This window comes from Cimex lectularius, unplaced genomic scaffold (assembly GCF_000648675.2).
Source record: "Cimex lectularius strain Harlan isolate CLEC.00 unplaced genomic scaffold, Clec_2.1 scaffold5, whole genome shotgun sequence".
Lineage (NCBI taxonomy): Eukaryota > Metazoa > Arthropoda > Insecta > Hemiptera > Cimicidae > Cimex > Cimex lectularius.
Window position 1 is genome coordinate 1,027,227 of NW_019392993.1, and position 13,266 is coordinate 1,040,492.

Genomic DNA, 13,266 nt, shown 5'->3' on the forward strand with positions numbered 1-13,266 from the left:
CAGCTTAACTTACAAAAGCTTATAATTTTGTCTTTCTGATCATTTTGGACTGCCTTTCCTCACAAGGTTGGTCTGTCAAACGCATTTCTGTATTTCGTCATCTTCAGTGTGCCTGTATGATTTCTGTGGTCAGGTCACTATTATAAGAGGAGTGGGATGCATGTGTCAGCACTATTTTTGTTTGTCGGTTTCTTTGGTGAAGTAAATCTGGGATTTTTTTACAATATTATTCGGTTTTTATGATGGTCATTTATTGCCAAATTTTTAATTAGTACAGTGTTTTGAATGGTGTAAACTGTTGATAATGTTTATGTGTTTATGTGTTTTTTAGTGTTATTTGTGTTATATGTGTATCTTTCTTAATTTTTTTTTATGTATTCTGTATTGTTGAGGGTCGGTGACGGTTTTCTGTGAAGTAGCGCGATGTTTGATTTTGTCATTGTTCCTAAACGATCATATAAGTTTTTTTTTTAAATAATTTTTAATAATTTATTTTTATACAATAATTGTTTTAAATAATTTATTTTGTATCATTATTATTATTATTATTATTATTATATTTTTTACATCTCAAGACGGAATTTCACAATTTAAGTTCATAGAGACTCTTGGCTCATAGACCCCGGGGTCGTGGGTTCGATTCCCACCGTCGCCTCTGGCCTTTTTTTCACGATAACCCCCCTCCAATATGAATATACATTATAATCTTCTCCTTGGCTAATATCCATTGATCATAAGGCCATTTAAAAAAATCTACTGCCTCATTGGATTTGTTCTCCTACTGTCTGAGTTGTTAGCCTTGGCAACTTTCTGGTTGTGTTCGTGATCTTCAGTGCTTCTTTAATTCCTAATTTATTAAATAAATTCGTTTGTACTTTTTTCCCCTAAGTATGTGAATGTGATTCATTTCGTGTCTGTTTTTCTGGTATCGATTTGTTTTTGCATATTTATTATTTTGTTGGCCTTGTTTGTGTTGTTATTAGGCGTTATTGATTGCAATGGCTATTATTATTTTTAGTTTATTTTGTTTTTCTCTTTTGTCAGAGGTTAGGTTTTGTAGTCTGCCGTGTATACAAATTGCCATTTATTTATCTAGATTATGAACAACAAACATATGAGGCCAGGGTGAGTATACCAACCTTTTAAACCTTTGAAAATGTTACCTTTGTACTTATTCTTCTTGGTACTTGGTACAAAGCAGCATTTTCAGCCTCCTGTTTCATTCGAATTTTTCATATTTGGTAACCTCATTTTTTATGTGTGGTATTATTTACTCATCATTATTTTGCCCTGTTCTTTTATTGCGCAGAGTTGTGGAAGCTGATTCTAAAAATTATTTCAGGTTTGAATCAAGCCGTCTATTTCGTATTTTTACTGCGGCTTTGAATCTTAAGCATTTCAAATTATTCTATTGCGATGACGAAGATGATTTGATAGATAAAATGGCCACTAAAACCTTGAAACGACATTAAAAATAGCAAATAGTCGTCACCCTTGGAATGGAGATATCAGCTGCAGTACGCATCAATCTAATTGAGCTTTGTGTCATTTTTTACTGAAAAATATAGCTTGTGTAAATATATTCAAATTAGTAGGCCTCATTTTAGTCTACATATACATAATTTTATTTTGATATAGTGATTTTTAAACGAATAAGGTTTTTTACATTTATATAAACTTCATTTGCTTGATTTTAAATGGACGCCATGAAATTTGAGTTTCAATTTAGATTTTAGAGATTTAGATTAATAGGCCTTCTGTAAGGGGGTGAAGGTAAAAGTTCTGTTCAATTGATATGGAATTTATCAATTTCCGTTGTAAAATTGACATGTCAATGACGAATGGATAGGCGCACCAGGTCAATTCAACGTTTATTTAGGGCGTTTGACATGGCAATGTCGCAGAGTATAATTATAAAAACATGTCATGTTGGCTAACGTGTAATTGATCCAACGTGGGGAGAAACCTGATAAAAAGCTCGAGGATGGATGTTGACAAAAGTTGTACCAAGTCCGGCCAATTTTGTAACCAGGCTTGCGAATTCGTTCGAACTCAAACTATCAACCCAATTTGCAATATGTTTCCTTTTTTGTATAAACTCCTTTATGGATAAGAACCATTTAAAAGCATGGAAAAGTCCAAACTCTCCAGGCATTTGGGGCTTACGCACCCAGATAACTCCATGTAGACATAAAAATCTAACAAGTAACAACTAAATAAAAAGTTGATTTTTTTAATAGAAAAAGCTAATAGTGGGACAGGCAAATTCAAATCAAGACGTTACAGGAACAAAAATATTCGGATATTCTGTGTTTCCAGGCTGAACGACGTTTCACCGAGGTATTTGTTAGGGCCTGGAGCATGATTTGTGCTGGAGCCAGAAACCTCTTGCAGTGCAGCAAGATGTGGCTCAGATTCTCTGTTTCAGTACAAATACGACACTGTGGAATGACTTTTTCTGTCCATCTCTCTTTTTAACGATTTCACAATGGGGCTTCTGAGAGTACAAAAGAATCCTGCTGACCGCATTGGAATGAGATTTTAGAAAATTGGATTGAAAACTCGGAAACGTCAACGTGTTGGGAGAGAGTATCAAGGTTCCCGGCTGGGCTTTGGTCGAAAGCGACATCCAAGAAGACCTGTCTCAGATGAAAAGTGCATCGTACCGAACGAATCGACTTTCACTGGACGAGCTCAAAACAAACCCATCATCCTTTACCTTATTTGTTTCAAATTAAAAGTTTCAATTTTAAAAAATTATACCAAATTTCACTCAAAATATAAAATCTGTCAAGATTTTAGCATTTTTTTTTTAAAGTTAGGAGACCTGGTTTTATGAGAGTTGATTAAAAGAATGGTCTGTCTGCCTCAGGATTCAAAATTTGTGCATTAAGACACGATAAATAGACGATAATATAATAATAATGTAGTTATTTATATATACAAAAATAATGAAAAAAAATCTGAGTAAATTTTGGAGTTTGTTACTGATTTAAATAAATTAACATTTCTTTCTCTACAATTAACAAACAATACACATATCTTTTCTTGTACTATTCACGGTTTTTTTGCACATTAATCTCACTTTGCAAGTTGGTGAGTTTCATTTTATATTTCTTAGTGCACTATCACATTTTTGAAGTATTTGTTTTCCTATTTGAGTTTAAATATTTTGCGTTTCAATTTTAGTTTTTACCTTAAGTGTTGAGACATAATCCCTCGCAATGAGTTTAATCCATTCAAAACAGGAAAAACCCTTTTAAATATTCACGGATTCGCTCAGTGCGGTCTCACAACTCAGGAGAAAAGCCTCCGTGGATCCACTAATAAATAAAATTGACGAATAATTAAAAGGAATCAATGCAGATGGGAAGAAGGTCGTGCTGGTCTGGATAGTCATATAGAGATAGCCGTTAATGAAGAAGCAAAACGGTTAAATAGGCCGCATAAGCTAACGGACGAACCCCATCCTTCCACCCAGCAGATGTGGTAAGATTAGTGAAGAACGGTGTAAAAACAAAAATGGAAAAATCGCTGGGCGCAGACTTCTGCCAAATTACGGTATATAAAATACCGCATTAGTCCGTGGTCTGGACTTAGCAACCGGCAAACTAGTTGCCTTTAGTGCCGCCTGGCTGTTCGAACATTTAACAGAAAATATAGCAATTATATTAGCATCAATTTATTACAAAAACAGAAACGGCCCGAAGACTGGCTTCCGTGCTCAAGCTCAATTCTAATATTCGCTGGAATTTCTTCTCGGCGAGGTATTATGTGGGTCCAGCAACCAGGAGTGCAGACTCCTGGCCCGACATGACCTATCGAGAGGCACATTATAACGGATAATAAATCATTGTATCAGAATTGCCACAAGAACGTTCAACCGCAGGTGATTTGCGTTACTAAAAGCGTTTTATAAATGAATCCTATTTCTCACCTTTGAGAAACTCTTCGGAAGTATAATCCACCCGGAATTACTCAATTCAAAAACGAGACTGGGAAATAGAAAGAAAAGAAGAAAAAAAAAACTAATCCTAAAATCACAATATGGGATCGTGCTGCGGTTATGTAACTGCCTAAACACGTTGCCCAAGTTCCTTGACCCATTGGACCCTTCGGGAATCATACGCGGAATGCAGACACGTACAAGTTGCCTTCCGTAGGGGAACTTTGTTGGATAAGCTCGTGGGTAAATGGTAGAGAAGTGTAGGAAGGCCTCCTGAGAAAAAGGATGCGCGAGCTCATTAGTTGCGTCACGCTCACCTAACCGCAATAAAGTAAAATAATGCCAGTTATATACGTTAAAGCCGTAACATTTGAATTTTCGTATGGAAAAAAATTGGCGAAGAGGAAGAATCAACAGCTTGTTTAACAAGCTTATCACAGAAATAATATTTTTTGCGAATTTATTTTGTTTTTTGGCTGAACCTTAAAAACATACGTAGGGGAAACACTGAAGACATCGAAAAGGCCTGTGTTTTTACAGATGGTATCTAACTTTCATCGGGTTTGGTATTACTCCTTTTGAAATTGCATAAATGATATATAAAAAAATCAAGAATTATGTTTGTTAAAGGCCAATATAACGTGATGTACAGAGTATCTATCGTCTATATAGATAAGATTAGAAAAAAAGAATCGGTGTCTTTACGACCAGTGCTCCATGACTAATATTGGTCTATTGTGCATCCCCATTGTTGAATAGACTTCCTCATATAGCTTAAGGCTTTTTACCAAATCCTAAAGCTTTTTCAAGGACGCCCTTGTGTATCCTTCAAGCACGGGCATTTCCTCTCCCAGGAGTAAGTATCTCATCCTATATAAGCCAACCAGGAGAGGACACATCCCATCTCTCTATTCCTTCCTGGCAATATCTGCACAGGCTTGTTTCTGCCGTCTCGTAGTCTGTATTGTCTAGTCAGCAGTCCAAATATTATAGTCCTAACACGCCATAGATTTAGTTGTTTCTTTAGTTTATGTAGTGGTCCTTTTTAATGAACTTTTTCGCATGTCTCTGTCCAGCAACACGATTCAATTGAACAGAGATCTTCTTTGAACACATTGTTTCAGTTTCGTTCCCAAAAGGGTACAGGGCCGACAGATGTCCTCACCGAAATTTCCTTGTCCAAGTTATCCCGTGAAAAGACGTCTATACTTCAGGGGGTTATCCTACAGGTCAACATGAACTAAAACATCTCTATGGTGAAATCTAATTTACAGTAAGATTAATATTTCATGAGATACGAAGAGTAAAGTTGTGGAAGGTTGAAGTAACCTGAAAAGCGAAATATCTCGGATACAATCGAGATTCAGACATAGTACAACAAGACTTTGTAGTCCAAATTGGCCTATAAGATAACCTCTTGAATTATTGACGTCTGTTCAAGAGTCACCTGACCTCTTGAATTATTGACGTCTGTTCACGAGACACCTTATATCGAGTCCAGCTGGTAGATATAAAAAGTGAGAAGAGCGTTACTGAAAGTTGACTTTGATCAAAAAGCTGTTCGATCTATTTTCACTTTACAATCTTCTTGAATTGAAAGTCGTTTTCAGTGTTATAATGAATTATAATTAACAATTGTTTAATGTTTAAACCTATGTAGCCTCTTTACTGTGAGTTCGGAAGGTCCGATTTAAAGCTAGATCGACACTAAAATATATATCGAAATAATGACATCGATATTTTGAAAGTATCGATTTTCTCTTGTAAGGATCCAAAAGAAATACAATGTGGAAAAATGCTTGAAATACTATTTATTGTAAAAGAGAAAAAACATTCGACCCAATGAAGAATACTGTTAATGCCCAAGCTGTTTTATTAATTTCGGGATACAGCAGTTTCCCGTTTTGTTTTTCGTTGTTGTTGTTTGGATCATTGTTCCAAATTTTCTAATGTCGACTGGCGAAATTGGGATAACAGTAAAGTTTCGATACTTTTTCAATTTCAATTTTTGAACTGCCACTGGGTCGGTCTTCGCAGGTTTTGATTTGTATTTCGTATTCACACGCATTTCGGCTTTGGGCCATCTTCAATCAAAACGAAGGATTTTCCTTTTTCCTGATGATGATGTTGCAAAGCCGAAAATGCTTTTGTTTAATTGTTTAATGTTTTTGTTTTGTTTTGTTTTGCAATGCTTTTGGTCTTCAAAAAGCATCTGCGTCTCCTCTACTTTTGAAGCAATGACAATCGTATGTTCTATGACTACAATCTATTCTTTGTTTCGTGTTCGGACCTTCCCATCCGATACCCCACCGAAGAAAAGTATCGACTAAAAAAATTACTAGTAGTATCGATACATTTTCCGCATCCCTACCTCTAAGCACATTCGTATCTTCAGCCATTATATGACACAATTGAAACGTCCGTACTCCTCGTAGGTAAAAGTGGACGTTAAAAAATTAATTCACTCTTCAAAAGGAAATCTCCATTACAAAATACAAAAATAAGAGTGCTTTAAAAAAACATCAAAGCCGTCCGTCTGCTTTCACTGCCGAGCGAGAAAGTTCCTGCAGTTTTAGGCCTGATATCCTAAGTAACTGTATAAGGTCGTTCGAAAGCAGCCTATGGTTTTTAAATCGGTAAAAAGAAAGGCTTGCAGAGAACGACCATGAGAAAATGCGATAGTAAGAATTCAAAAGTGGGACCTATTGCAAGACCAGTGCTTCTGTTCGTTTAAAAACATTAATTGAACCACTGTGGTTTATCCCTCGGCAAAAAGTTTTTTTTGCAGTAAAGCGGGATGACGTTAAGTTTTTATTTATTGCTCAAGAGCTTCAACGCCGAGGTTAACAGATGTTAAGAGCACGACTTTAAGCTTGCACGAACTAAAGTCTCCAATGCCAAATTAATTGAAACAGCACCGAGTTGAATCGGCCGAATTCCAAAGAGGTATAACGAGCAAATCTGTTACGTCAAAGTCGTCAATACTTATCCTATTTATTTATATATGATTTCCCTAGGGAATCACGTTTACAGCATTTTTGCCTGAGATTTTTACTAATTTTAATAACCAGTTGTGTAACGTCACCGAGCAACCGTATCGCAGCAGCGTAACGGCCGGCTTCCGCATACTGCGAGCAAGACCTTGAATGCTGATGCAGGAAACTTGTTCTCAACATTATTTTTTCGAATTTTTATAATTGAAAAACTGTGGTTATAGCACACCCACTTTAAACGCTAATAATGTTTACCTTCTGGTATGATCTCTTATATTTCCATCTAGTTCTCTATTTTCACACAATATCTTCCATTGATCAAATATAATAGTAACAATATTTTTATTTACATATGTCATTAATTATTAAACTTGATCTGAAAGCAATATGTGAAAATGGTTGGTGAGGCAGCATTTCTATTCGGAGTTCAACAATTTTCGCCTCGTCACCAACCAAATATGAGACCTTGCGTCGTCATGGAGGAAAGCAACATCTTTTCCATTCACCGGTGAAGGGTGCTTTTCCACGATACATGGAACCGTGCCGGGAAAGGGTGTTTCTTGGAACTGATTCACTTTCAAAAATTATATGGTAATATATCTATCAATTTGATCGATGAGGAAGATCGTCTTTTCTTAATGGCTATAGGGTAAATACCATAAGTTCATATAGTTTGTCCATTGAATAAGTTTTATATCAAAATTTCACCAACTGGTTCTAAGCTTGCAAGAAATGCATTGTATTAAGTTTCTCCCCAAGGCATCTAACTCCAAGTTTTTGAAAATTAGAAGAAACCCTGGAGCCACTTTGGTGGTAAACCGTGACAGTATCAGTAGTCCTTCCTCAAACAGGCCAAACACTTCTGGGACAAGCTATATATTTTCCTTGCATTTCTCGAAGGGGCTGACAATTTATTAATCCCAAATGCCCATTAAGGAAAATATAACCTGTTTTTCTTTTCTTTTGCCAAATAAATACAGATACAAATCAACATTCAGTTAAAATGTATTTATTTCGAACAACCCGTTTATTTAATCATAATTTTCTTCTTGTTGCTTATAATACTGATTCAGTGTGATGTATCAGGTGTCCAAGTTTTTGAAACTAGTAACTGGAAGAACACCTGGAGCCACTTTGATGGCAAACCTGTGCTAGAGATTCTTCCTCAAACATGGCAAAACAATTCTTTCATTTCCAACAAAAAGCTTAAAAATTATTAGTCTCAAATGTCGAGGAAGAAAGTCGACCTGGTTTATTTTCTTTTATTCAACCAATGCAGATACAAATCGGCCTTCAGTAGCAAATGTATTTGTTTCGAACAAGCCTTATAATGAGACTTGGGATCTGGTTCCTGGTCTGGATTACTTGAGTTTATTTAATATTAAGTTTATTCTTATTGCTTATAATACTGATACAGTTAGGTATATTATTTGTTTTACGTGTTTGATGTATTACATTTCTGAAAAGTAGGAACTAGATCCCTTGGAGCGACTTTCGTGGTAAGTCGTGACAGTAGCCATGGTAAATTCAAATAAAATAGCAAGTAACTAGGATGTTTTCTTGTTCTTCAAACAAAAGCATAAAGTAAAAGTTAAAAATTAGCTTAAATTATCATACAATTGTAAGTTTGGTTGAAATTTTCATAAATAAATGTATTTTATTTAATTATTGGACCTATTAGATTTTTTAAAATTCAGTTTGGTCCTGAGTGAACAAGAGCTTGTACCTCATAGTATAAGGTTCATTGTTAAAAGTAGGAAGTGATCCTCCTAGGACTAGTCGAAATTTGTATCCAAACGGAAACCGAACGACCCAAATGGAAATAATGAAGCCATTATGCTCTTTCATTTGATTGTTGTTTGTTAAATAAATTTCAGACTCCTTGCAACAACCATTACAATCTTGTTTAGGCATTTGCCATAATAGACTGGTAACATCCGTGAAATTGATTGATTTTTCACGATCGACACTGTAATAAATTGTACTATAGCACGGGACAATTTACGGTCTACGGTTTTTAAAAGAAACAGATTCGCCAATTTCACAGCCCAGTCGGAATATTATGACCAGGGACAATTTGTGTGCAATTGATTTTCGCGAAAACCGAACGTGATAACGAGGGAAAATAGCTGTCGTGACTTTAACTCTGCTAATCCTGAAGCACTCTTGAAATTTTTTGTTTGTTTCTGGACGGTAAACGTTTTTACTTTTCAAAATGGACGTAATTCCCAGTGGTACTCACGTCGACTTGATCTCATAAAATTAATCAAATCGACAAATCAGGTGTTACATAACAAAATTAAAAGTGAGCTTTTGAACAGCGACCCAGTTCTCACAGTAGAAAATTGGAGAATGCAAGTGGGTATAAGGAAATATCAATGCAGATTTAATTATGATTTCTTAACAGGTCTGGTCACAAGAAAAATTAAAATAAAAATAAATTTGAGTTGGAACGGCTTGTTTTTGCAAATTCAGTTCGAAATTCAGTTGAAAATTATTTTCATCAAAATGTACAGAAATACTGTAGAACTACTTTTATAATCAGATTTTTAGGTTTTAATAACTAATCTTTGCACATAAGACGAATTTATGTTGCTTATGCTTGAATAATTTAAAATATTTTTGAATAAGACATTTTACAACTGGGAAGTGTAAAATATGCGAAGAAAGTTATTGCCGGAGATTCTTTATTAAACTGTTTAAATTGAATCGTAAGTTTCATGTGGTGTCAGTTTGAACTTACAGAGCCATTTTCAAGTAATCTCCTGCACAGAGTGCTGAGCCTGGGTACTCCTCCGAGGTCTTCTGATCCCGTATCCTGGTTCGACTCGTCCGAAGGGCATTTCTCCATGTGTGCACTTAACACCGCCACTACCACGGATCCACTGGCTTCCCTGGAAACTGGCTCTCCCCTCCTCGGAGAGGCCCTCACTCTCAACACGCGCATATTACGGTCCGCGGGGCCTTTTCCACACCATTGAAGAATATATGAGGGGGGCACTTATGCAACGTCCGGCTGCCCGCCTTGGGGGGTGACATTCAAAGTTTTGTGGTTTCGGTTTGTTTTTTTGAAAACGAGTCTGAAGAATCCCGACGATGAGCCACGATTGAAAGCGCAAGGAATTGGACGGGTTCATAGATCTTAGCTTATTTTTGACAGTTAGCTCACAATCGGTTTTTATTTCCACTCATTACAAAAAGAATTTTACATACTCTGGGGTGCTCAACGGATCAAAAAATTTCAATAGCAATGCTAGTACCAACATCAACCAAATGTTAAAGATCATTTTGTTCTACACATTCTGGATTTTTTGTCTATCAGACGCGTTTCGGCTTCTCTCCATCTTCAGTGTCATTACCGCATCATGACCAAGATGATCAGAAACGACCAAAATGAAGGTTCATAATCCTGCACACCCCATGACCCAAAGTTAAAGACTCCCAACATTGTAAGTTAGCAACATCTTGGTTTTCCACTAGATAGTAACAGATTATTGCAATGTTTCCGATTTTCCAGCTTATGACCGCATCTGTGACAAATCGAGAGGCTGAAGCCCTCAACAGCTCGGCCACAGCGGTCCCTTTTGTATACTATTTAACAATTGTATAAACAAAAAGATACCTTTACTGAATAGAAAATGATTCAAGGTGGGGTGTGAGTATCGCAATTCACTTTTTGGAAAAGTTCTACTCACAGACATTTTATGCTGTTATCCGGATTATATGCTAGAGTAACTCTTACAATTCATGTCGAGAGACGTGCTTGTAACTCCTGCAACCTGATGATGAGCTTTAATGCTTGAAATTAATCAAATAAACAACAAAGTGAGTAGAACCACCTTTTACAAAAGTGAAAACATTGTAGTTGTTGTATAATTGAATCATCGTAAACAGCGTTTGTTTGACACTCCTTTGAAATGACGCTGTGGTATTAAATTAATGTAGTACTGCGACATTACAATTGAAAAATTCGAACGTGTCGTTGCAATACTGCAAACGGACTTAATCTGATGACCGTTAAATCCGAGACACTACCAGGCAGATTTTTAATAAACTTGCCGTGTCTTTATCACAGTGAAGTGTCTTACATAAGTTGGTGGTGGAAAGGTTGACGAATTCTCCAGTATCGAGTTTAAACTTGTAAACATGCCGATTGTTTCTTTAATGTAAAAATTTTGCGTAAAAAATAGAATTGAGCTTCTTCCTATCTTATTGTCCTGACCTTGCTCCTTCGGACTACCGCCTCTTCCGAGCAATGTCCTACATTCTTAAGGGCACTACGTGACCAAAGTTTCATGGAAATAATAATTGTTATCTGTGACGAAATATGGATTAACTGGCGCAATCCTTCTGAGAGAGGACAGTGGATAGACCGAGGTCAACCTGTTCCACCGATAAATTAAAAATATAAAGTAATCATGCACTGACATTTTTTTTTTCCAATTATTATAATGTGGGACCGTTCTGTCAATTCTGAAATTCCATAAGTCCGATCAACTGCAAACGAGGTTTTGGATATTTGATGAACTGACCTTCTTCAGCATAAACCTTACAGCACAGTAAAATATCAGTAGTATACTATATAGTATATATTAACTAGTATTATAGAGTACAGAAGTATTTACACTACCATCTCCTCAGTTATCTGTTAATAAACGAGGAGGACCATCTTGTTACAAAAAGCACATCTCCTCACGCGCTTCCGTCGGGCATAACTCAGAAATGATCAATCCTATCAAAATTTTCCTATCAGTAAAAGTGGCATAAAATAAGCTCTAGAATCGAATTCTATAATCCAAATATGGGATTCTCATTTAAAATAACGAAGTTAGTGTCATTTCCCAGCTAGATGAGAAAGTTATGTTGAATCTGTTACCATCACGCGATTACTGGCCAAAATTAACTTGGGGTTTGTATAAGACAATTTTTTGCTAACGTTAATCGTTTCCGAACTAAATGGATGGACTATAGAAGTTCACTGTATATAATATATATTTATTATTTATTTATATATTATTTATTCGTTTCCAAATTAAATGGGTGGCCTGTAGAAGTTGATACACCCTGTACCTAAATATATTTAAAACTTATATTTTCCTAGTTGATGTCAAAAGGATTATTTGTTTTGACCAATTAATAACCACCAATTAATTTTCACTACTAAGTGACAAAATTCAGCTTAATCTAATCAAAATTACATTACGCATATTCTAGATTAGCAAGTTTATGTATTGTCATTAATTATTTATACACTGTTCTAAAAGTAATTCGCTCATTTTTTTTTTTTTTTTTTTTTTTTTTTTTTTTTGTAAGTTGCAAATCAAGTGTTTTTGTGTATTTTACCAACTAGCAACTCACTATCCATTGTGCTGTTTCATGAAAACTACCGTCAAACTTAAACGTTCATCTACAATGTCCCTACTACAAAAGGAATCGATATGTAAATTTAACTTTTGACCGTTATTTTCATCATTAACAAGTCTTAATTTTTTTAGTTTATTTGAAATACGAGAAGTGAACCATGAACCAGAATGAGAGGCAGTTTGAAGGTGCATGGTCGGTGCTAGAAGAGGTTCAAGTTACAATTGTTTGTTACGGTCATGTGCACCTAATTTATAAACTTAAAAATCAATAATTGTACAATAAAACTATATTCATTGAGAAAATATTACATAAAAATGGCAACTAGCCTTCTCTATAACATCTAAATGGGCTTGAGAAATTGTTGAAACGCGTTAAAAAAATTTAGAGTTTAATGCTTAAACATAGAGTACAGATGCTCGTAAAAAGAAATGCGTATCAAAATTAAAATTTCGACATGAACGAATCGTGAAATTAGGACAGAATCGGACATGAAAAAGACCCTTTTTCCGGGTCGGCGTTCGCTTTCTGTTCAAATAATCGGTAAACATTTGATTATTGTCCGGACACAGAGGTGTTACACGGTGCGGCAGGATGCGAGCCTTTTCGCCTTGAACTCATTTTACCGTAACGCACTGCTCCGATCGACCGCTAGCCGTGCAACGATGCATCGGCTCGTCTCACGGTTCGGTTTTCCTGGAAACGAGGATCTGAAAAATATACGTACAACATGGCCTAATGACGACCTAAAGCGAGTTTAGTCAGGATGTAAAGGAAGAAGGTTCTGTCAGAAATGCATTCCAAGATCGATTTCCTCCTGTTGGTTTTGATTGAAGGTTCCACCGATCGTCTCTTGAATCCAAAAACCGTTTGACCAAATTAATTAATCAACGTGATGTTTTAAATAATCGGTGGTATTCTCCTTAATGCCAGGATGCAAAAATCATTTATATATATATATATATA

The 13,266-nt window shown here is 35.8% G+C and overlaps 1 protein-coding gene across 2 annotated transcripts in view; it reads right to left on the reverse strand.

Annotated features, from left to right (window-relative positions):
• LOC106666161 (unconventional myosin-XV) overlaps positions 1-13,266 on the reverse strand; it is a 65,078-nt gene that overhangs the window by 26,086 nt on the left and 25,726 nt on the right. Inside the window, exon 1 of one of the 2 annotated variants that reach the window (XM_014393126.2) lies at positions 9,683-9,901. The exons of the other annotated variant lie outside the window; for it this stretch is intronic. Coding sequence (XP_014248612.2) covers positions 9,683-9,886 — 204 coding nt within the window. The 5' untranslated portion in view covers positions 9,887-9,901. Of the gene's footprint in view, positions 1-9,682; positions 9,902-13,266 lie in introns of those variants that run through there. 2 annotated transcript variants of the gene reach the window in all.